Raw genomic sequence first — 25137 nt, 5'->3', positions numbered from 1 at the left:
TGCCACTTAGTGCCCCTTAGCAGGGGGCTGAGTCCCCTAGAGGCCTGGCTGCCTATGCACTTAGCAAACCTGTGAGCAATGCCACCCAAGAGAGATTGGAAGTCTGCCACTAGGAGGGTGGGGGGGAGTGGGGAGGGAGTTGATGCACCTCTGGGCAGTAAACTGAGACTAGGCAGGATTGCCCAGGGTCACTGGGAATTGGGGGGTGTCACAATGAGGAAGGAAGGGAGGGCTAGAGAATCCAGACTGGTTCTGAGGTAAAAGTGTTGGCTGCCTTTCCCCTGTTTCTCTACTAGTATAGTAGTGACCAGCCTGGTGAGAATATTTAACCCAAAAGAGCTCTCACTGTTTGTTAATGGAACACCTCTAAATGCCAGCTCAGTATAAGTCAGAGAAGCACTGTGAGAAGTGGGTCTTGCACTCAAGAGTTCCTCAGTATCCTGGATCACACCATTAAAACAGTGAAGCAGAAGCCACAAGGCAAAGCAGAGAGTCTGCCAATGAGGTCCTAAGGATTGGGGTGGAAGAGAAGATGGAGGTGTCTCCGGCTCTGGGGATGGGCCCAGAGGAACAGATGTGTGTTTTCCATCTAGCCACCAAGTCCTAGGGTGCCAGCAGCTCCTGGGCTGCAAAAAAGGAGCCAACTCAGATATTGGTGAATTACAGAAACATCACCTTTGATACTTGTGTAAAGGAATGTGGGAGGCAGCTGGATGCCGGTGACTCACGCCTGTAATCCCAGCTACTCAAGGGGCTGAGATCTGAGGATCGCAGTTCAAAGCCAGCCCAGGCAAGAAAGTCCGTGAGACTCTTATCTCCAGCAAACCACCAAAAAACTGGAAGTGGCCCTGTGGCTCAAGTGGTAGAGTGCTCGCTTTGAGCTCAAGAGCTCAGGGATAGCCCCATGCCCAGAGTTCAAGCCCCACAACTGACCAAAAAATAAAAAAAGAATGTGGGAGGAAAGCAATTTCTTTCCTTTCTCTTTCTCTTTTCCTTTTCTATGAGTCCCTGATTGTAGGCAACAACAAGACTGGTACCCATGGGCATAGCCATTGCTTGTAATTTGTCTCATCTTCTAGAAGGCGTATTTCCATGGTGCTCCTGGTAGCACAGAAGACTCATGGAAACTTAGGAAAGTTTTCTTTCCTAACCGACTCATTCTTAGTGTCATTTGAAAAGCCTATCACCATCTGAGTGGCCCCACAGCCAAGGCAAGAGGGGAGGGTAGCAGGGAAGGAGGCCTGTCCATAGACAAGCCCACCTCCCTTTGCCTTCTGGGATCCCATGGCTCTGTGGCAGGTGTCAGATGGCTTGAGCAGCAGTATTGCCAGTGTTTGTTTTGCTTTTTTCCCCTAGCCATATGGATAATACGTTTTATACAGTCCTGATGGAAGAGGAAGTCTAAACAGAATCATCCTGCATACTTCCTGAAAATAGAACATTTCCAAGAACCATTATAGTGATAACTTTTTAGGCCTTATCTTAACCAACATGAATGCACATTTTCTATCATAGTTCAAGAGAAGTGCAGTATTAAAGCATTGCCATTTCTCAAAAATGTCATCCAAACAACAGAAAAAGCAGAGAACAGTAAGCTCTTCCCTTCCATTACATTCCACCTGCCTCTTCTTTCCCTAGGAGGCAGATGTTGCTGAGAAGGTAGCCTAATCAGATTATTTCTCAGCTCAACTTGAGTGGTTAAAATACATGAAGTATGTGGATCAGAGTGGTCTGCATGCTGTCTCTCAATGCTCACTCTTCTTTGGTAGGCTAAAGAAGTCATGGTCTCTTTCTCTGTTGGTTGGGCTGTGAGATGATGAGGAAAAGGTGAGTTTCAGATCCCCTGGGTTTTCAAACCTGGGTGTGCAGCCCCTTCAGTCTGTGAGCTTCCATTTCAGCAGGTTCTGATTGTAAAGAAAGGGTTCTGGATTACAGGCTGTCAATAAACTATCTATCCAGTGTTCTCAGTTCCACTGTAAACTAGAGTCTTCTCAGCTTGACTTGGCTATGACAGTCCAGAGAACTATAAAACACATTGTCCATGGTTGGGTAAAACACCTGACAGCACTAGCATTTCCCAGAATCTCTGCAGTCTAGAGTCTACACAGCCACTGAAGGGGTAGGTCAAGGAAACCAGGATGTGTTTGCCTTTGTAGAGACATTTGGTGACAACCAGGAAAGAGCTGAGCAGAGAAGCAGCAGGGTGTTCTGCTCTACTCACTCATATCAGACAGTACTCTGGCAAAATATCAGGAACTGTGCAGCCAGGGGAGGAGAATTAGAGGCTGCTGGGGGTGGGATATTAAGTGATGGTAATTATAAAATACATAATATAAAAGACTTGACATTATTTCAAAGAATACTTTGGAGTCACCCCTCTATTTGAGCTCTCTTTCTACCCTTACTATTCCTTAGTATTAGCCAGTTTGGAGGCTTGAGCTCCGGATCTGGATGGTGTCCCTGAGCTTTTGTACTCAAGGCTAGTGCTCTACTATTTGAGCCACAGCTCCATTTTTGGCTTTATGGTGGTTAATTGGAAATAAGAATCTCATGGACTTTCCTGCCTGGGCTGGCTTCAAACCTTGATCCTCATATCTCAGCCTCTTGAGGATATGAGCCACCAGTACCTAGCTCACCCTTGGTATCCTTTTGGCCTTGGAAAAAAAAATTTTTTTTTAATTGCTGAGCCTAGATAAATCAGAACTACAGTTCATTCATTTAATCAATAGACTACTTGTTTACTGGGTACCAGGCTCAAAGGGTGAAATGGTAAGGAAACACAACTCTAACCCTCAAGGTGCTTGCAGTAGTGATTCTAACACATCTACACACCCACTTTGGCTAGGAGAGGGATCCAATTGATGGAGCTATTCCATGAATAAGTGCCCTTCTCCCCACGTCAGAAGTCTCCATGCCTGGAACAACCTACTTTTTGCTTACAGATGTCACAAGAAAGGAAGGAGGCAAATAGGCAGGTCATTGAGAAACTGCTCTTTGCCACTTTGAGACTTTCTAACTTCATCAGGTAGCCTAGGCTCTGAGAACTAGCTCTGGTGTATCACTAGTGCCAGGATAGACTGTGAAACTCATGGAATAGCTTGGCCTAGAAGAGAAGAGCTATCTTTGAGTAGTGGAAGAGAAAGCGCTCCAGGAAGACAGATACCATACTGTTGATGTTACAGAGCACAATTTAAATCTGTAAGAAAACAAAGGTTCTGAATAGGAGCTTTCTGCAAATGAGGTAACCCAACGAGATGAACTAGTAAGCACTCCAATTCTGGAAGACCTTTACCAAAATTGGCATGGGGTAGGAGATGAGATCCTGCTGACTCCTGCAGCGCTGCTGTGCCCCAGGGAACCTCAGAAAATACACAGGAGTTACTCTGTAGGCCTACCTACACATGCATACAAAGCCACGTATAAAATAGTATTCATTATAGTGCTGTTTAGAATGAGAAAAGACTGGAAAGGAACCACATATCCAGAGGACTGGTTAAATACTTTACCATACACCAGTCTTGTGGCTCATCCATTGTGAACTGTGAAAAAAAGATCTGTTATTCAACAGCAGAAGTGTGACACTGAAGTACACATGTAGAATGTCTCTCATAGGGGTGGAGGGCATGGAATATGTTCTCATGTTTACCTGGATTTGAGTAGAAGCAATCTAAAAGGATCCATGAGAAACTGATTCCATCACTTACCTCCAGAGAAAACTAGGCAACTGTGAAGCCAGGAGGGACACTGTACTCTGAACAGCCTTTTGAATTTTGTATCTTTTGAATTTTGCTTACTAGATACCAGTATCTTTTGAATTTTGAATAGCAACTATTAATAGTTCCTTCCTTCCATCCTTCCTTCCTTCCTAACTTTTTTTTGTGCCAGTCTTAGGGCTTGAGCTGAGGGCCTGTGCATTGTCCCTGAGCTCTTTCATCTAAGGCTAGCACTGTACCACTTTGAGCCACATTTCCACTTCTGGTTTTCTGGTGGTTAATTGGAGATAAGTCTCATAGACTTTCCTGCCCAGGCTGGTTTTGAACTGCAATCCTCAGATCTCAGCCTCCTGATTATCTAGGATTACAGGCGTGAGCCACCAATGGCCTGCCATAATTTTTTTTTTTTTTAATTAGACTGGAGGCTTTGGAGGATGCTGAGTTGTTGCATCTGAAATGGCAGGGCTAAAGTAAGGGCTGCCTAAGGCTGGCCCTTTCCCCAGGGACAATGCAAGCCTATACTGGGGCAGTCTCTGAACTGCTGGGGCCTCAAGTAGAGGTACCTCCCATTTCCTCCAGGAGACATACCTGTTGTGCTTCCCTGTGCTTTTGCTGAACTCGGGGAGATTTCAGTCTGTGTTAACAGGCAGTCTGAGGCTGGGTCATTTCTGTGGCTGAAGGAAAATACCTGCAGAGCTCTTGGCTTCAGGAGAGAGGTGATGCTTGCCTCATGCTCTTCTGCTAGGTGTCAGCTGGTCCTCTTTGTCTGCCAGCTGGAGGCCAGCTGGAGAGTTGTTTTTCTGATTGTCAGACTCAGGCTCCTTATTTGCACTTAGAGGAAAAAGCATCCAAGTCCCGGTACAAAAAGTCCTCTTTTTAATTTCTTTGGAAAAAACAGTGAATGAGCTCATTATCACTGCAACCCAAGTAGGAAGGGGAAGGGAGAAGGAGAAGGCTGTTCCTTCTCACTGTCTGGACTTGTCCTTGGTCAGGTTTTCCGGGGTATAGGGCTCAGACCTGGCCCAGAGTGACCAAAGCCAGATGGCTGGGACAGGTGGCCTGAACCAGGGGTGGTGCTGAGGACATATGGATCCTTTGGGGTCTGCTGCCTCTGCTGTGGTCCAGGGTAGGGGAGTATCTGTGTCCCTTCTCTCAGAGCAGAGTTCTATCCATGACTGCTGGCCTCCATGCAGCAAAAAGGGAGATTCCGGGGCTGGGAAGGTGGCTCAGTGGTAGAGCGCTTGCCTTGCATGCATGAGGCCCTGGGTTTGATTCCTCAGCACCACATAAGCAAAAAAAAAAAAGGTAGAAGTAGTGCTGTGGTTCAAGTGGTAGAGCGCTAGCCTTGAGCTGAAGAGCTGAGGGATGACGCCCAGGGCCAGAGTTCAGGCCCCACAACCGACAAAAAAAAAAAAAGGAGGTTCCTGTGTGCAGGTGCCTTAGACATTCTCCGTACCCCTGAGATGGCAATCACACAGTGTCAGTTTTCTGTAGAGTGTTTGCAGTTTGCCAGGCACAACTGTAGGCACTTGGATGTGGTGTGGAACAAAGCTGGCACACTCTTCTCTCAGGGAATTTAAATTCTAGCTTGAGCAGTGAAATGTGCAGGGCTGGCCTAAGGTTGCCCCCTCTACCCACACTCTTCTAGGGCTGGGAATGATACACCTATGCCCAGAAAAATGCTCTTTGGCATTTTTACCAACTGAGCCCAAGTTGTCACCAAGTGCTTCTTCAGAGCACTTCTTCACACCTGTGGGTGAGGCAGGAGAAAGTGCTATAGATGAAAGTTCTGATTGTGCGCATGTTGGTGCTAGATCTTGAAGTGTCCAGGCCTGGGTGACAGTGGTGATAAGCTGGCAGTGCTGACCCCAGGCCTGACTGCCTGTCCTCTTTGTTCCTCTTCCTTCCACTTCAGATTGAGAAGATCATGAGTTCCATCGGAGAAGGGATTGACTTTTCTCAGGAACAGCAGAAGATCTCAGGTACTGTACCAACCAGCCATTTCCCTTATGGACCAGGGCCTCTGGCTCTTTCGAGATCAGGTTTTCTTTCTGACACAAGACAAGTGTTGGAGGGGGGAGCGGGGGCAGCTGTAGACAGCAACATGCTCATACAGTTAAGTGTCTCCCATGTGTGGACAGCCACCAGGCTGATATTGTTGACTCAACTCCTTCTGCATATTGGAGAGGAAAGAGTGTAAGGTGAATCTGAGACTGCCTCTCAAAAGGAAAATGGTTTAATGATGAATTGTCACATACTCCCTATTTTTTAAGGTATGGGCTTTGTCAGATTGGTTCAAACTGCTCAGGGCGCCTTAGTGCTGGTATCCTCAGCTCCTGAGATGGCTCTGGAGCCAGCTTGTCATGATCACATGGTTTTCATCTGCCTCATCTGTGGCTGTGGCAGAATGTGGGGCTGGACCAGGGTTTCAAACTGTCTTCGTGTGTCAGCTAGTGAGTTGACTTTTCTGTTTCCTCCTGTGTCTGTTCCTGTTTTACAGTTTTCTCAGTCATCTGCCACCTTTACCACGTGTCACTGCTAATGGCCACTCTTTTCATGTCTGTGCCCTTGGGATGGGGTTTGTCTCCATCCCTGTGTGAAATGGGACCAGGGAGGCAACTGGGCTGAGCTCCCATGGTGATGGGGTCATGGTGTGTTTGTCAGGAATCTGTCTTTAAAGTGCCTGCCAGGGCAACTGTCACACCTGGAAAATAGGAGTGTCTATTCTCCTGGCTTGTCTCATCATCACTGCTCTCCTCTTCAGTCTTGAGAGCCCTCCCTTTAGCCAACTTACTTCCTAGGTTCTAGCAGAGGGGCTGTGCTGAGTTTGGCCATGCTTGTCCACTCACTAGCCTGACACATGTGGACTATGCCGTCATCCACATAGCTCTTCTGGCTAGGAGCCTGTGGAACCTTTTCCAGGCAGATTCTTGCACTCTACCGAATGATCTCACACTCTACTGTCCTGTGCAGACTTTTCCAAAGGGCAAGTGTTCTGATGGAAATAGTTGTTCAGAATTGAGGCACTGAAGCTGTATTTTGGGAACAGTCAGGGCTGGAATGAAGAACATTCAGTTCAGTTGAGGCCACCGTCTGCTTTCCTGTCCCCTCTGTGTCCAGGGAGCAGGAACTGAAATTACTTGTGGTGTCTGACTCAGAACACCACATCCTTGGATGTGACTGGCCAGGAGTTGTGACAGCACCTATGGAAGAGCCTTCTCCTGAGCTGGCCAGCACTGAGCTCTCCCTTACAGTCTAGTCGCACCCATGGGAGTTTGAGTGGTGTTGGTTCTGGACCTCACCACAGTTTGTCTGAATGTTTTCCTTCCTTCCGTCCGTCCTTCCTTCCTTCCTTCCTAAGTTCCTCCTTTTTTTTCTTTTGTACTAGTACTGGGGCTTGAACTCAGGACTGGGCTTTCTTGCTCATGGCTGGTGCTCTATGGAGCTACATCTCCAGTCTGGCACTTTACTGGTTAATTGAAGATGGACTCTCATTTCTGCATGGGCAGCTATGAACTGTGATCCTCAGATCTCAGCCTTCTGAGTGGCTAGGATTACAGGCATGAGCCACTGGCGGCTAACTTACTGCTTATTTTTCTGAGCTACCCTCCCATACACCCTGCTTAGGGAAATCTAAAGCAGGCACATGCTGGTGACCACCCAGATGGGAGTCTCTTGCCTTGCTGCAGGAGAAAACCCCAGCATACAGTATCTACACTGCTGGGCCAAGGATCATAGAGAGGTTTGCTCATGCTTGGGCTCTGATTGAGCCATGAGGAGCTGTGCCCAAGTCCTCATAGAGAACCATCTTTTAGCTCAAACCAAAGCATTGACCGTTAACTTGGAGTGGTTGGCATTGGAGTTCAGTTGTCCTTGGGTTTACAGATGGGGAAAAGAGGCCTGCACTCCAACGCTGGCAGCTAGAAGAGGTGTGGGTCATGCCACAGGCCTCCTGAGCCAAGTGTGAGGCTGCTCAGCATGTCCAGCTTAGCAGAGGGTCCTTCCTTAAAGGACCAGAGCCCTGCTCCTGTTTGAGAACCCCTGGCTGCCAGCACTGGATGGAGTTAGTTCCTTGAATCCCCAACAGACATGTTTACAACTCACTCAACCCTCTGCCACCTTCTCAGGAGTCCAGGAGCCATAAAGCATTCCCTCCCCTACAGACCATTCTGGCTTCCTTCCCAGGAGGCCTGCTCTGTCAGGCAGAAGGGAACTGCTTCTCTTGCACTTGCTTTTGCTAAAGTCATCCTGGTTTTACTGATAAATATAAGATCCTTCTGAGTTCTGATTGCCCTGGACACAAAGCCTATTTTTTGCCAATGCCTGTCTGCAGCCTGTTGGGACACAGGTGTCTCACAGGATACTACAGGGTGACACATGGTCCTTGTCTATGTGTGAACTTTTTTGTCCCTCCCTAGCATTCCTGGATTTGGTCCTGGTCTCCTCGGGGCCTGGCTGTTCCTGTCCCTTGCTGTCACTTCCATAGTGTATGTGTTCTTGTCTGGGCATGGTGCTTCTCCTATGGGCTCTGGAGAGGTTTGCCATCCCTTCCTTACCAGTTGTCTGGTACACTCACCTGAGGAATGTCAGGAGCAACTGCTTTGTTTTGTTTCCTTAAAGTGGCAGGTGGAAAGGTTCTTTGTTTCTGGGCTATACCCTTAGACAGTGTCATTCCTCTGTCCCCTCTCTTGGCTGTCCTAGAAATTGTTGGCCAGAACAACAGGAACCATCCCTCTCTATTCTCTGGGTAGGGAGTTCCTAGCCCCTCCAGCTCAGGAGTTTCATCATCTCCCCTCAGGTTTGCATTTGTATCATCAACATCACACACCGGGAACCTGTCACCCTGCTCTGATGCTGGTCTGCTTTTCTCCTCCCTCAGCAGTAGCGGCAGCGGCAGAGGCAGCGGCAGCTTCTGCTCCGATGTCCGATCCCTGATGTATTTTCCTGAGTATAGAAGTGGGGGAGGGAGAGAAGGGAGGGAGGGGAGGGGAGGGCCAGACATGAGAAAGAGCAAGGACTGTGGAGCTGGCAGCAGGCAGCGTGGAGCCCAGGAGCCTTTAGACAAAGCATTTGTGCTGCAGCTCTGTGAGCACACATTCACCAGCAGCAGGCAGGACCACAGCTGCCGGACTGGGGGATTAAAGCAGGAATGAATCAGCAGCCGGGACCACGGGACTTCATGGACATTCAAGAGCCTGCCGCCTAGGTTCCTGGAGCAGTCTTCCCCGTTCAAGGACAGGGGCACTCCATGAGCCCCTAGACTGCTGCAGCTGCATCTAGAGGGCACTGGCTTCCTGACTACTATCTATTCAGCAGAAGACATAGGAGGGGAGGCAGAGGGTTTCTTAAGATAACCAAGCAACTTGCATTGTCCTGCCCTGAAGGGCAGAGTGCCGGAGAATGGCAGAATGACTTTCATCGTGTCAAGAGTTCCTTGGAGGTGATGTTTTTGTGGTTATTTTTCCTGCCTTGCATCTTCTTTTTTCCTGCCCTTTTCCCTTTTCCTCCTTGTACCTGTTCTTGCCACAAGAACCAGAGAAGTAGGTGGGGGTAAAGGCATTTGGCTCAGAACATCCAGGGAAGGGCTGAACTTTGTTCCCCTGCATCACCACAATCCCTGTCCTGACCAAAGAGCATTGCAAATAAATGTCATCCAGAGAGGAGACTGACAAGATCCGAGACCCGGGAAGACAGCTGCATCTTTATCACTCAGCCAAAGAAAGAGCACCCCAGAACGTGAAGAGACTTCAGCTGCCGCAGCTCGACTAACAGAGAACCGCTTCCTTTTCTCTCTTTTATCTGGTTGGGTTTTGTCTTCTTTAGTCAAGAACTGAATTCTGCCTGCCTGCTTTCTACTGGAGCAAGGCAGGCAAGTCACAGGAACAGCCACTATCAGAGGAAGAAAATGAACGCACAGCCCCTGGAAGCCAGCCCAACCCAGGAAGGCAGCTCTTCAACCAGCGCCCTGGCCCCAGAGATGCTCCACTCACTGGCCACCAGTCTAGCCGTGGATGGGCCCTAGTCTTCTGGCCACACAGTCGGGTGGAACACCATGCTACTGTTCCAGCAGAGCCACACCTGAGCCTGGTCCTGCACCCTGGCCCTTGTGCCCCACTTGGCCCCTGGCTGCCTTGAGCCTCTGAGTACACAGAGCCGGGGCCATGGTTTGCTTATTCCGAGACTGCTGGGGGAAAACAAGTAAAAGTCTCTTTTCTCCCCCTGCCGTGTTCTGTGCTGCTTGTGTTGCATGTGCTGGGTCCTTGTGAACAGCAGCCGCTGCTTCCTTCCTGGAGCCCTCGCTGTGTGCCTGTGCCCCTCAGCTGCATGAAGATGTGTGCTCTCTCCTGACCAGTTTCTGCTGCAAGGTCACAGAACTTGCCCCCCAAGGGGCTCCAGAAGTTGCATGGATGAGAGGAGCCGCCAGGCTTGCAGGCCCTTAGGAGTTCCCCCGGCTCCCTCTTGTGCCTTTGGGGACAGACTTTGTGCCACGCCTCAGTGTGAACACTGATGAGGAGTTGCCCTGGAGACTGTTGGGGGTTGGCTTCCCCTGACCTGGGGGCAAGATCGTGCATGTGCCACAGTGGCCCAGGAGCAGCTTTGACCCCAGGGGTGTGAGTGGGCAGCAGCCACCCAAGGTGGGGTAGTTGTGTGTGGTGCCGGGCAGTCCTGTCCCTGGTCTGCACACAGAAGACAAGCTGTGTGTCTGCTGCTCTCTGGTCTCTTGTACTTAGTTTGGCTGCTTTATGGTAATGACGATGATGTGGCAGTGCCATCTGTCTTCCTCTGAGTGCCGCTGCTACCGCCTTAATGGGTTTTCCCTTTTCAAGCGTCTGCCGATTCCTCTCTCGTCAGGTTCTCGGACGCTGGAGCAGAGCGTCGGGGAGTGGCTGGAGTCGATCGGGCTACAGCAATATGAGAGCAAGCTGCTTCTGAATGGCTTTGACGATGTCCGCTTTCTGGTAAGTGCCTACAGGCCACTTTGCAGCCATGCTGGTACTGGTACTCCTTGGTGCCTCCCAGTCTCACCAGCCCTGCTGTAGTTTTAAACTGTATATAGCACTGTGTCCCAGGGAAGAGCTAACAGAGGTGATGTGGACACCAGGAAATCAGCTGAATCCATGTGCCTGCTTTCCAGACATTGATCCCTTCTACTTCTGTCCTGACATCCATGAGAAGAGCCTCAGGAGCATCCCAGACTCAGACCCTTCACCCTTCACCTCTCAGACCTCAGTCCACATGCTGTACCAGGAGCTTCGGTGATTAAACAACCAGATTCCCCCTGGTGATTCCATGTCCTGTCTCAGCTAAAGATCAAGAATTCCCCAAATTTGCTATCAGTGAATTATCACTGAAGCAATGGCTCCTTCTGGCCCATTCCCTAGATGGAGGCCAGCACTGCATGGTTTCATGTTCTCCTGGTCTCTGAGGTGCCTTGAGAGAGGCTGTTGCTTTGCTGAGGTGTCATTCCACACTCTTTGAGAATACAAGGGGGTCTCTCTGGCTCCCTGTGGAGTAGGGTCCCAGCTGGGACTCTGGGCTTAGGAGCTAGTGTTCCCTCCATCATCCTAAAAAGTGACTCACTGTTCCTCCTCTAGAAGCTGTGCAAGGTGTGGCCTGGGCACAGGCCAGTCAAGAGCCTCCACATCCCCAGGAGTGGGCCTTTGGCCCGGACTGCTGACGTTTGTGGCTGGTCTAGGAGGTTTGTGTGTTAGCTCAGTGGCTTCCCAGCAGCCCTGAGGTGTGTGCTGATATTTCATGCCAGGAAGTGTGCAGAGGTTAAGTGGCTTGCCCAGGGGCACACTGCTAGTAATGGGCAGAGTAGAAATGCGCACTCATGTGGTCTGGGTCCAGAGGCCATGTGCTTACTGCCATGTTACATGGCCTCTTTGTACAGGGGTGTGGATGTGAATCATCTGGGAAGCTTGATTTGAGGTGGATCTAGCAATCCTCACACTGCCCTGATCCCCTTTACTGTCCGGAAGGTCTGTCCCCAGCTCTTACAGCCCCTTAGGATGTAAGCTACCCCCAGAAGATGCTGTCAGCTGTGTGTGTGTGCTCTGTGCCTCAATTGAGAGGTAATGATCTGAGCCAGCACCCACTCCCCGCCTTGCCCTCTGCATGCAGCAGAGCCAGTGTAGGTTGAGTTTGGTGCCTGCCTGGAGAGGAGCCCTGACTGAGACTGCTCACCTCACTCAAGCCAGCTCTGCCTCCAGGACAGCAAGGAAGTCTGCAACAAACCACCCTCCCAAAGCCTGCTTCAGGCTGGTGATCCTTCTGCTTTTAAAATTTTTTAAGTATTAAAATAGCCCTTTTCTTTTTCTTTTTTTTTTCTTGTTGGTCATGGGGCTTGAACTCTGGGCGTGGGCGCTGTCCCTCAGCTCTTCAGCTCAAGGTGAGCGCTCTACCACTTGAGCTACAGCGCCACTTCTGGTTTTCTGGTGGTTTATTGGAGATAGGAGTCTCATGGTCTTTCCTGCCCAGACTGGCTTTGAACCATGACCTTCAAATCTCAGCCTCCTGAGTAGCTAGGATTACAGGCGTGAGTCACCAACACCCGGCTTATTTTTCTTTCTTTTAAAAAGTTTAAGTATACTTGTGATTATTATTATGTCCTGACTCACTATGTTCTTTAAGAAAAAACAAACAAGTCAGAATGGGACAGAGGAGATGTGCTCAACCAGTGAGCAGGGCTGGGTAGCCCCTGACACTGAGGGCTTTCCCTGTCCGAGTGCACCCTTTCATCCAGCTGCCCATTTGACGGGCAAGTGAGGGTGGTTGGGGATCACAGACTACCTTTCCAGTACTTCAGAGGTGCAGAAGCTGAGCTCTGAGTTCTCTCAGCTCTCTTTTGCTAATTTTGGAAAGGGTTAGGTGCCCAGCCCTTGAAAATCCCTGAGACTCCCTAGAACCGCCTCCCTACCCCTGCCTGACCAGTCTAGAGAGTGGACATTTGGGGAAGTGTGGCCCTGGGCCAGATGTCCACAAAGGTGCAGAGCTCTGCTAGGATGTACTTTTTCCAGAGGACCCTTGCTGCAGGATTCCAGCTGCACAGCCCTTCCTGGCCCTTCATGGCTTTGGGTGTATTGGATAGCAGCAGCCTACTGCTGGGCATGTTACTTCAGATACCTGGAATAGCCTGAGTAGCCATGCTCAGCATCCTGGATAATTGCATGTCAACTGCCAGATGGACCCTAAAGCTGATTAAGTTTTTGCAACCAGGAGGAGCAGGGGGAGCACAAACATTAATCTTATTGCTTACGGTGTTTCTGTCGTGTTAGCTGTGGTTCATTTCTACATAGTTTGGTTTGCAGTAAGCTATGAATATTCCCCTTGGATCTGAAATACCCTGAAGATACTCTTCTGGATGCAAAGTAGGCTCCAGATGTGTTGGGAACATCTGGGGTACTGCTGTGGAAGTGCCCTCTGACAGGAGTGCAGGTTCCCTATGATGCCATGCAGCTCCATCTCAGGGTGAAGAGACTTTACTGTCATGTGGTCTGCTTATCCTTCCTGTGCCTGAAGTTGGATAATTTACTCTGCTGTCTTCCAGTGACCAGGATTTACCACATTATGAAATTGCAGAGCATTCATTGCATTGTTCAGCCTTGATTCAGATTCTTTATATTGAGTCAAAATCTGTTTCATGCTTTCTGCCCATGGGCTTTTTTTTTTCCCCAGACCTGGAGCTTGAATTCAGGGTCTGGGCACTGTCCCCTGAGCTTCTTTTGCTCTAGGTTAACACTCTACCATTTGAGCCACAGCGCCACTTTCTGGTACTGAGGAATAGAACTCAGGGCTCCATGCATGCTAGGCAAGCACTCTACCACTAAGCCACATTCTCAGCCCTGCCCATGGGTCTTAAGTTCACCTTTTGGGCCTCACAGAACACATTTAAGCCTTGTAGGAAATTAAAGGCTTCTCTTTTGACTTCCTAAGTCTTACATGGACTTAATTCTCTATTACTCTTGCCTTTTGATTTGGAGGTCCCACTGATGGGACCTAATAGGACGACACCAGATCCAGGAAGACATGCACAGGAAGGTGGTTCCCATATCTGCCAACCTGCCTAATGGCATGCCCATTGCAGCTCCCTTACCACCACATTTTTGTCAGAGGAAATGGGCTTTTTTAGGATATAGAAGGAAATCTGCACTAGTGGCTGGCACATGTGTAGCTCTGGGTTACTCGTTCAGCACTCACCTCTCAGCACAAAAGCATTGATTGCATACATGATGGTGGTCTGAAACTGGAGTATTATGACAGACCTTAAGAACTGTTTTGAAGGATTACCCGATATGGGTAGTGTTCATATTGCTGAGTGGAGAAATGGAGCCCTTAAAACCTATGCACTATGGTGTGTGTGTGTGTGTGTGTGTGTGTGTGTGTGTGTGTGTGTGTGTGCGCGCGCACGCACACGTGCACATGTGAAATGGAGCCCCTAAAACCTATGCACTATGGGGTATGTGTGTGTGTGTGTGTGTGTGCCCGAGCCTGTGCTAGGCCTAGGGCTTGAACTCAGGGCCTGGGCACTGTCTGTGAGCTTTTTTTGCTCAAAACTAGCACTATACCACTTAAGCCACAGATCCATTTTCAGCTTTTTGTGGTTAATTGGAGAGGCTCCTGGACTTTCCTGTATGGGCTGGCTTTTAATCACAATCTTCAGATCTCAGCCTTCTGAGTAGCTGGCACCCAGCTGCAATATGATCTTAATGCTTCACAAAGAAACATCCACTATCTATGCATAGGAAGTGAGAGGGAAGAAGCCAGAGTGTTTTTGGTGGTAGCAAAGAAATGGCTTCACTTTCCTTTGTGATGCATAGTCTGTTTTCCCCATCCTACCATGAATGGACATAAAGTCAGAGCAGCAGGTAATATGGTATTTTAAGGAGCATTATGGTCCAGATGGGGAAACAGTACCTAAAGCGATAGAGCAGCCAAATGTTGGGCTGAGATGGAGGTCCTTAGTGCTGCAGGAACAGAGGGGAAGAGCCTGAGCTTACCAGGCTTCTACATACCTGGCCTGGAGCTACAGGTGGGACCTCAGAGAGCAGAGACACCAACCTGTGTGTCCAGCCTTGGCCCTGGGACTTGGGATTTGGGGAAAGTCTAGAGAGAAGTTAGGTAAGCCGGGCGCTGGTGGCTCACTCCTGTAATCCTAGCTACTCAGGAGGCTGAGATCTGAGGATCACGGTTCAAAGCCAGCCCGGGCAGGAGAGACAATGAGACTCCTATCTCCAATAAACCACCAGAAAACCGGAAGTGGCGCTGTAGCACAAGTGGTAGAGCGCTCCCCTTGAGCTGAAGAGCTGAGGGACAGCGCCCAGGCCCAGGTTCAAGCCCCACAACCGACAAAAAAAAAAAAAAAGAAGGTAGGTAAGCAGGAGCAGAGCTTATCTGTGGTGGGAAAGGAGGGCTGGCTTAAGAATAGTGCATGGCCAGTCCCTTGGTAAGGCAGGAGAGATGGGCTTAAAACCACATATGAGGGAGTCCTGAGGTCTACAATGCTGTGGCCCTCACTGGATAGAAATCCCCTAAATCCAGGTGCACTTTGGCCTCCAGAGCATGACAGAGCTGGTATGGTGGGCTGGAGTAGATATGGGAAAGTGGAAATGAGCCCATGGCAGGCTTGGGATGGGTTAGAAACAATCTTCATCACAAAGCTGTTACTTCTTAGGCCATGGTCAGGAAGACTCCTGCTCCTCCTCTTGGCTTCTTTTTCCATAGGTTTCTACCATGGTCTCCATGTTGTAGAGATATGACAGGTGACATAGAGTGAGCCCTGATGGGGCTGAAGACACTTTTTTATTGGCTTCTGTGTAATTTCCCATACAGTTCTCAAACCCCTGAGATGCCCTTCCAGTTCCTGCCCTAGCCCCATGCTTCTACCATACCTCCTCCTTTGTCTTCTTCCTTTCTAGGTCCATCCTGAGCAGGGTACATCCTGGTGCTATGCTGTGTGTACTGAGTAACTGCACAATTACATAGTCTGCTAGCCTCTGCACCCAGCTCTCTGCCAATCTCTGTATTAGCCACTGCTGTGCAGAAACTCTGTATCCAGTTAAAGTAGAGCCCAAAGCAGGATTGGTGGAGCTAAGGCTGGGAAAGGAACACTCCTGTATCCTAGACTAACTAAATCTTGTCATCTGAGGGCCAGACTCCTCAAGTATCCCAGGAGTTGACACTGCTAGCCTGGGCCTCCTGGGCTCACAGGCCACCCTCGGACTTAAGCAGTCCTCTTATGTGGAGAAGGAGCAGGCCACTCCGTGCCATTTCCAAGGCCCTCCTCGCCCAGCATGTAGAGTTATGAGAGTGATGGAGCTGGTTAATTCAGGAGCCAGTTCTAATTGCTCCAGTCTGCTCTGGCCTACTCTGTGCCCTTTATAAAAGAAGGAAACTTAAGCATGTTTTTGTCTGCTCACCAAACTGGCTTTTTTTTTTTTTTCCTGATCCTGAGGCTTGAACTCTGAGCCTGGGTACTGTCCCTGAGCAACTTTTGCTCAAAACTAGCGCTCTACCACTTGAGCCACAGCACCACTTCTAGCTTTTTAATTGGAGATCAGACTCTCATAGACTTTTCTGCCTGGGCTGGCTTTGGATTACAGTCCTCAAGTATCAGTCTCCTGAGTAGCTAGGATTACAGGCATGAGCCACCAGCTCCTGGCTTAAATTGGCTATTGTTTAATATGAAATTGTGCTAGCAGCCACTCCCTCTTTCATGGCTTCTACTGGTTGTGAACGGTAATAGAGGTGTCCTTCCTGGTATCCCAGATGTCTGTGTGTTCCCTTAGCCAAACCATAGCCTGCCTGTGGTGGCAGTTGCTCTTGCCACCTATTTGCACAGGTTGTATAAAGTGGATGGGGAAAGTGCAAGAGGAAACTCACCATTCTTCCTAGAGGTGAGGAACCCAGGAGAGCTGACTTCTCCAAGTCCTTCCCTAGAACTTGAGACTGGTTCCTCTTTTCACATGTGTCTTCTGATGCAGATTCCATTCAGCGTCCTTCCTTCATAGCATGAGCTCAGAATGTGACACAGCAGCAGAGCTTGAAACCACACATTGACATGGAGTGTGGACAGCTTGAGGCCAAACCCCACACATACACACCTTTTTTTTGTTGTTGTTGGCTATGGGGCTTGAACTCTGGGCCTGGGCGCTGTCCCTCAGCTCTTCAGCTCAAGACTAGCACTCTACAACTTGAGCCACAGCACCACTTCTGATTTTCTGGTGGTGTATTGGAGATAAGAATCTCATTTACTTTCTTGCCCGGGCTGGCTTTGAACTGCCATCCTCAGATCTCAGCCTCCTGAGTAGCTAGGATTACAGGCATGAGCCACCAGCACCCGGCAAAGGCCAATCCCTCTTGACTCCAGACTGACTCAGGACCAGCAACTACTGCTGATTAAAGGGTAAATATGGCACCTCGAACTCAGCCAAGACTTCAAAAAAGAAAGGTATTCCAGGAAGACAGGAGCAGGTGGATGAGATGGATGTCACATTGGTCCACAAAGGAAACAGGGACACTCACAATGTGCTTGGGAAGATGACAAGGGTGAGAAGTGTTTCCCTTTAACTGGGAAGATTGCTCCTCCAGCCCTGTGCACCTCCCAGAAAGCACCTCCTAAAGGCCACAGCCAAGAGCCATCAGGAGGCTTCAGGAACTAGGACTGAGATAAGTTGTGCTTCTTCCCAATGGCTTTTACCAGGACAGCCTCTCCCTTGAAGGGAGACAAGGTCTGAGTGGGGTTCAGGATGGTCAGGAAAGCAGGAAAGTGTGAGTGCCTCCTGTCACCAGCTAGGTTGAGGGAGACAGTGTTTATGTGGGCTGTCTTGGAAGCATTGTCAGTCCCAGAGGAGGCAAGGTCAGCTCAGCCAGGCAATGGTGGGCAGATGCATGTAAGAGAAGTCATAGTGCACCTGGTCCCTGTCAGGGGTCAGTTCCCAGGCCCAGGCAATCCACTGTTTAACCCTGTGAGAGCCCTGACATGGCTTCACTCATATGGGGAACTAGTCCTTTAGCCTCAGGGCCACAGCTGCCTTTGGAAGCTGCTGGCCCAGAGAAAGCCCTGACCCTCCTGGATGGGTGGGTGTACACAAGCTGGAGATGCTGCTTTTCCCTTTCCTGTCCTTAATAAGATTTGAGGTGACCAACAGAGAGCCCTGTCATCTCTCCCAGTGGTTTTCCTAGGGCCTGGGCCAGGATGGAAACAGATGTGCCCTCTCCTGCCTATCTAGGCGCACATCCCTAGGCATGATCACTTAGCCTCAGTGTTGGTTCTGGGAATGGCAGGAAATTGCCTGGGGTGGTGGCTGTCCTTTCTATACCCTGCCCTGGTGTGTATATGATCTGCTTTTCCTGGCATACAATCCTAAAGATCTTAGAATGTCCTTTGGGATGCTAACAAAGTAGCTGGTGGCAGGGTTCCTGGAAACCCTCAAGATAATGGGCTGCCCAGGGATCTGACCTGGGTTAGACTCTTATCCCAATACAGCTTACACTGTCCTTCTGCCTAAGAACCCCAGTCTCCCTCCCTCTTGGTTCTGGCATTGGGCTCTATGAAAGGCTGACCTGGCCAGCCATCAGTTCAAAACACCCTAACATCTTCCTCTCTGTGCTTAGGGGTCTAATGTGATGGAAGAGCAGGACCTGAGGGAGATTGGCATCAGTGATGCACAGCACCGGCGGAAGTTGCTGCAGGCTGCCCGCTCCCTGCCCAAGGTGACTGCCCACAACCTGCAGCCTCAGCCCAGGCCAGGGCCAGTGCCATCTCCCTGATACCCCTAAACCAAGAACCAGGACAAGCTTGGCTGTGGTACATGTAGATCTTACCAGGTAGCATCTGCCCTCCTTCAAGCCCAGTAGGGCTCATAACCCTGTTCCTTTCCTCACAAAGTTGCAAGCCTAGAAAATGGCAAATATCAAGGGACCATGGATACCCTGTCAGGCAGACGGGGGAGCTTCTATGGGTGTTCCCAGTACAGGAGCCTGGTACCACAGGCTTGGTGTGTCACTAGAGCCCAGGCTGGCCCATCCTGACCCCCAAGAGGCCTTGGAGGAGTTGGCAGCAGAGACAGCACTGTCTCCCCATGGTACAGGAGCTATTAGGCCCAGGCCTAGTGGTACTCCCCATGTTTCCCTGGTTCCTCCCTCCACAGCACACACCACTGTCTTGTCCCTGTAGGTGTATGACTACCTTCAGAGCCCAGGTGGAGGCATTCTACACTCCTCCATCTCACCTCACCTGCAAAGCTGTCTTCCCCAGATCTAGTGGCTCCCACCTCCCAGAACAGTGATAGAAAGAGCTGTGCCAGGGAAAAGTTGCTGAGGTGCTAAGGGGCTTCCTTGGTCTCCCCTAGGTCATCAGTTCTCATCCTGTGAGTCTAAGATGTGATTGCTTCCTCTTGGTCTGCAGGTGAAGGCCCTAGGCTATGATGGAAACAGTCCCCCGTCAGTGACCTCCTGGCTGGACTCCCTGGGGCTGCAGGACTACATCCACTCATTCCTGGCCAGTGGCTACAGCTCCATTGACACTGTGAAGAACCTCTGGGAGCTGGAGCTTGTCAATGTAAGTGCCAGCACACCCCTCTTGAGGCATGCCTCCTTTGGTGACCACACAGCCATGGCGGGAGGCAGGGCTGGGGGAAAGTGGAGAGCAGGGAACTAAGGGTCCTGTCACCTCTGACTGCCTTCCTCCCACTCACTGCCAGGTCCTGAAGGTCCACCTGCTGGGCCACCGCAAGCGCATCATCGCCTCCCTTGCTGAGAGACCCTACGAGGAGCCGCCCCAGAAGCCTCCAAGATTCTCCCAGCTGAGAGTGAGTGAGGGGAGGAAAGGCATACATGCTCATGCTTTGTATTTTTAGGAATTCCTCAGAGACAATGTGACCTCTGTAGAGAAGGTGGCATTCCTGCCCTCTCTCACTGAGCTCAAAACAAATGCATCGACATGGGTTATTTATTAATTATTAATTATATCCTGAAGTGTTTGAGATGGCCTGTAATCAAAGATCAATTTAAACCAGGTGCCAGTGGCTCACGCCTGTAATCCTAGCTACCAAAGAGGCTGAGAGCTGAGGATCATGGTTCAAAGCCATCCCGGGCAGGAAAGTCCATGAGACTCTTATCTCCAATAAACCACCAGAAAACTGGAAGTGGTACTGTGGTTCAAGTGGTAGAGTGCTAGCCTTGAGTTGAAGAGCTAAAAGCGCCCAGGCTCAGAGTTCAAGCCCTACAACCGACCCCCACCCCCCAAAAAAAATCAGTTTAAATACAGGACTAAATAAAGTAGTCTCAGGAATTACTGGGACCACATCAAGGGGTTAGATTCAGCTCTGTACCCAGCAGCTCAGGAGCTCAAGACAAAGCTGAGGGTTCTGACAAGACATCACCTACTGGCCCAAGCCCTGGGATTTGTACCTCCAGGGATAGGATTGGGAGAAACCTACACTTTCAGAACCTCACAGATGACACATTGTTCAAGCCAAGGGATGGGTTGGGCTTGGATTAGGTTGGGCTTCATGGAATCTGCCAGATAGGGCTGTATTGTAATGGTAGATAACATACAATGGAGACTGGACCTGCACCTCAGAAAGTGGGTACTGTTTCTCCTGCTTTACGCATGAGGAGGCTGAAGCCAGCCCTAAACCAAGAGCCAGACAACGCTTAGATCTTAACATTGTGGCGTCCTTTCATGGAGGCTGTGGCTGCCAGTGCTGCTCAGTACACAGAGATCAATGGTGGATCACCACAGATAATTTCATATCTGATCATTGTGGGTGTGGCTCTTCTCCCAAGGGTCTTTTAGCCTGTGGCTGTTCGAGGTCCCCACAGGACAGGGTCTTCAAGGCTTTGCAGCTCTAGAGAGGCTTCCTTCTTGCACCAGCTGGGCAGGGCCCCGTCCCAGCCTTCACTTCAGGTTTCTGGCTGGTAGGGCATTTGATATCACCTTAGTTGCTGTTGACCCCCTAGATCCTTGCTTCTTCTGTCCCCCTGACTCTGCAGCCCCTAGCCATTTCCAGTGTGTCCCCAGGACCAGCCGATACCTCCAATCTGAGGCTAGGCTGGTGGTGTGAACTTCATGGTTTCTCTCCTTTCAGTGCCAAGATTTAATCTCCCAGACATCATCCCCACTGAGCCAGAATGATTCTTGCGCCGGGCGGTCAGCAGACCTGCTGCTGCCTCCAGGGGACACAGGCTGGAGGCGGCATGACAGTCTACATGACCCCACAGCATCCTCTCGAGAACGCTGCCGAGTCCAGGTGGGCAGGCAGGCCAGGGCCTTCCAGCACCCTGTTGGGCTGGCATCAGGGTTGGGAGGAGATGTCAGCCTGCTCCGCTGACTTCCTACCCTGTGCACTGTGTGAGGTCCCAGGGTCCTCCCAGACTCCCTCCCTCCCAGGTTCACCTACACAGCTCCTCTGTAACTGCCTGCCTCCCACTACCCAGCCCCACAGGTGGGCACAGGGTTTTCTCAGGAGAGGCTTTGTGTTGTTTATGGGCCCCAGAGACCTACAGTGATTTGCCATTGACTGCTGGTCTACATACCCCCATCCTAGACAGACACACACACACACACACACACACGGTCTACATACCCCCATCCTAGACAGACAGACAGACAGACAGACACACACACACACACACGCACGCACGCACGCACGCACGCACGCACGCACCCTGCCTCCTTTATTCTCACCCTGCTTGGTCCCCAGAGCTTCCTCTGCAACCTCTTCAGCCCAGCATTCTCCCATCCCACCTGCCAGGTCTTAGTCTGCTCCTCTGCTGCCTTTTAGAGGCCCATGGTGGGCACAGCTGGACATGCGGCAAGGTGCCTCACCAAGACAGGGTTGGCACCATTTTGAAGTCCAAGTTTAGTCTCCTTTCTTTCCCCACAGCGCAGCCATCGGCTTTTAGAGTAGAAAACAGTGTCTAGCAGTTTCAGTTGTTCTGTATGGAGACTGCATGTTGCTGGGAATAGAAATCCAAAATGGTTCTCAGTCTTTCCCTCCTCTCCGTCTCTTATGCTGGGACCCTGCTTGTGCACCTGTCGCTCTCACCTGCGTAGACGTGACACTGCCCCCGCTGCTTCCAGCAGCTAAGTGTGTCTTCACCATGGTGCTCCCCAGTTAAGGGACCCAGCTCCTGCCACTCAGGCAGAACAACCCACAGCTTGTGTTTCCTCGTGTACAACCTGTTAGGCGGCTATCCCCATTTCCAAGACTCCTAGACACCACAGACCTTCCTGGCAGCCCTGCTGCTCTGCTTTCCTCTCGGGTCAATAGCAGCTCCCCCTGTCACAGTGCTTCTGGTTACTCATCTGGGCCCTGCCCTTTGTACTTGACCCTCACCTTACTGTTGTCACTGGTGTCCTCACTTGAGTGTGGTAGAGCCCATCAGTGAGCTTGTGAGCTCTTCCCTACAGCAGGTGAGCCATGTCCAACTGTGTGTGTTCTGCAGGAGGAGCCCCGGGAGGCCAAGCTGACCCTGCGACCCCCCAGTCTGGCTGCCCCATACGCCCCTGTGCAGAGCTGGCAACACCAACCAGAGAAACTCATCTTTGAGTCCTGTGGTTATGAGGCCAATGTGAGTTGTTCCTGCCCTCCCAGCTTCCCTGCTCCCTGCACCTTCTCAGCCAGTCCCGTGAGGCCCTCAGGCCCTCTTTAAGGCCAGATCCCAGAAGCTGTCTTCTACTCTGCAGCCATTCCCAGCAGCAGAGGGGAGGGGAAAAGGCCTCTGGAAAATCCCCAGTGATCGTAAGAAAGTAAAATTGGGGGTGGGGTGGGGGAGGTGCTCTGCTGCTAGCGTTAGAGGAGGAGGAGTTTTTGAGAGGTAACCACCTGATAGGGGGACGCTCACTTTGGCTGGTCACCCTGCATGGCAATACAGGTATCTAAGCCCACTGCTCCTCCCACAGTACCTAGGCTCCATGCTGATCAAAGATCTGCGAGGGACAGAGTCCACACAAGACGCCTGTGCCAAAATGCGGGTAGGTTGTGTGTGGGGAAGGAGGCGGCTAGGACAGAGAGCAGGAGATGGAAACACAGCTGCAGCCCCCTGGTACTGCCATGCTGCATGCCACAGAAGGCTGGGAGGAGCCGTGAATCAGGAGAAGGAGCAATCTCAGGACCTCCCTTGTTTCCTGTAGAAATCCACGGAGCACATGAAGAAGATTCCCACTATCATCCTGTCCATCACATACAAAGGTGTCAAGTTCATCGATGCTTCCAACAAGGTAGGCTTCTCACAAGGACCGTTGGTGGATGTTGGTTAGACTTTGTGCTGCTTTAACCCAGTTCTTGAGAAAAGCAACTTAAGGGAGGAAGCATTTATTCCTTCTTTTTTTTTTTTTTCTTTTTGCTTATGTGGTGCTGAGGAATCGAACCCAGGGCCTTAGGCATGTGAGGCAAGCGCTCTACCACTGAGCCACCTTCCTAGTCCCCATTTATTCCTTCTTACAGTCCTAGTGGCTTCAGTCAATGACCTCTTGTTTCTTAGTCTGTAGGGAGGCTGAACATCATGGCTGTGGTAACATGTGGCAGAGGCTGTTCACCTCAGAGTGGCCAGGAAACAGAGACACAGGGAGGCACAGGGACTAGAAAATCTCCACTGACATACTTCCTCCAGCCAGGCCCACCTCTTAAGTTTCCAGCACCTCCCCAGATAGCGCCACCAGGGAACCAAAGCTCCATGACATGATCCTTTTGAGGGGACAATTCATATCCAAACCATGATGTTCTACTGGCCTACAAAAGATGTTCATCTCATAATCCAGGTGCATTTTGTCTATCTCTAAGAATACATGTATTCTTAACACGTTTTTCTGAAGTCCAAATTCAAAGTCTCCTGTGAGACTCAAGGCAAACTCTTAACTATAAGCCCCTATTTAAAAAATCAGAAATTAACCTACTCCCAAGATAAAGTGGCATTCCCATCCCAAAAGGAAGCAATAGAATAATAGCAAGGAAAGGTCAGACTTCCTCGCAAGCAAGACCAAAACCCCAGCAGGGCAAACACTAAATCCTGTAGCTCCAAGGCTGGCATTCAGGGACTGTGTCAGGAGTTTGAGTAGACTTGAGCAGTCTTACGGCCTCTTTGCTGACTATAACCCACATGGCCTTTCTCTTGGACTGGCTCTATTTGCTGCCTTCATCTTCTCAGAAGAGTTTTGCATTCCTGGTATCCTTAATTTTCTGTGGTCTCTATGTGCCTTTAGTTTCAGCCTCACAACTTCATTGCCTTTTCAGGGGCTATCTTCAGGAGCTCTGACCCTGCCATATATTGCCTGGCCTGCAGTCTGTCCTTTGAAATCTGGGTGGAAACCTCCATGACCCTATAGCTCTTGCATTCTGCATACCTGAAAAACGAGCATCAAGTTTTCCATGACCTCAAGCAGTAGCCAGGCCTCCTTAGACCACAGCTGCATGGTCTCTGAGTGCCTAGGTTGCTCAGGACTGAGAAATGAAGTAAAACACATTCCTAGTTGCCCTCATGGAGCAGAGTGCCCGGAAGTACTTTCTTCTCAAGAGAAAATCTTTCAGATGAATTTTCTTTCCAGAAACCATGTCTTCTGTAAAGCTACAGAAAAACTACATGCTTTTCATTTATTTCTGCCTTAATTTTTCTCCCTATTAATGTAACCCTGACTAAAAGCAGCTGTCAGTAAACAGGCCACAGCCTGAATGCTGAGCTTCTCTGAAATTGCCACTACTAGTTAAATATTCCATCCCTTTAAACTCGACCTCCCTCAGTCTCAGGACAGGGACAAAGTGGAGCTAAGTTCTTTGCTATAATGTAACATGAATGAACTTGAGGCCAACTCTCACTAGAGTCCTCATTCCCATCTGAAGCCTGAGCACCATCTTTACTGTCCTTACATCAGCATCCTGGTCTTCCAAGGGTCCCCCAGAATGACCATTAAGTTCTTCTCATATTTCCAAACTTTTCCACATTCCTCTCCCAAACCAGCTCCAAAGGCTTAAGAACGACATGGTCAGGTTGCATCCCAGCAGTGAATCTGGTAGCAGTTTTCTATATTAGTTACTTTTCACTGCTATGACCAAATACTAAGAGAATCCATTTAAAGGAGGAAGAATATGTTTGGCTCATGGTTTCAGAGGTTTTAGGGCATGGTCCCTTAACCTTGTCACCATGGTCCTGAGCCACAGCACTTCCTGGTGGTGGAAGCAGGGGAGCCTGGCTTTGCATGGCAACCAGGAAGCAAAAAGGAAGGACTGGGGACCAGGTATGACCATCAGAAGTACACCTACTTCCTCCAGTCAGGCCTTCCCACCTGAAGCTTCTAAGACTTCTCAGAATATTACCGCCAGCTGGAATCAAGCCCTTAATACATGACCCTATCTATCTATCTATCTATCTGTCTATCTATCTATCTATCTATCTTTTTTTTTTTTTTTTGGCCCGTCATCTT

At 50.0% G+C, this 25137-nt stretch overlaps 1 protein-coding gene across 5 annotated transcripts in view; it reads left to right on the top strand.

Annotated features, from left to right (window-relative positions):
- The window catches only part of Anks1a (ankyrin repeat and sterile alpha motif domain containing 1A), a 164292-nt gene that overhangs the window by 132480 nt on the left and 6675 nt on the right, over nucleotides 1-25137 (top strand). For all 5 annotated transcript variants that reach the window (XM_042683852.1, XM_042683850.1, XM_042683853.1 and 2 more), the window contains 9 exons: nucleotides 5629-5695; nucleotides 10566-10672; nucleotides 18330-18428; nucleotides 19123-19275; nucleotides 19418-19525; nucleotides 20807-20968; nucleotides 22167-22292; nucleotides 22624-22695; nucleotides 22855-22941. In XM_042683852.1, coding sequence (XP_042539786.1) covers nucleotides 5629-5695; nucleotides 10566-10672; nucleotides 18330-18428; nucleotides 19123-19275; nucleotides 19418-19525; nucleotides 20807-20968; nucleotides 22167-22292; nucleotides 22624-22695; nucleotides 22855-22941 — 981 coding nt within the window. The remainder of the gene's footprint in view (nucleotides 1-5628; nucleotides 5696-10565; nucleotides 10673-18329; nucleotides 18429-19122; nucleotides 19276-19417; nucleotides 19526-20806; nucleotides 20969-22166; nucleotides 22293-22623; nucleotides 22696-22854; nucleotides 22942-25137) is intronic.

Source organism: Dipodomys spectabilis, unplaced genomic scaffold (genome assembly GCF_019054845.1).
Source record: "Dipodomys spectabilis isolate Male_0828 unplaced genomic scaffold, ASM1905484v1 ptg000085l, whole genome shotgun sequence".
NCBI classification, from domain to species: domain Eukaryota; kingdom Metazoa; phylum Chordata; class Mammalia; order Rodentia; family Heteromyidae; genus Dipodomys; species Dipodomys spectabilis.
This window is presented reverse-complemented; position numbering and strand designations above follow the sequence as displayed.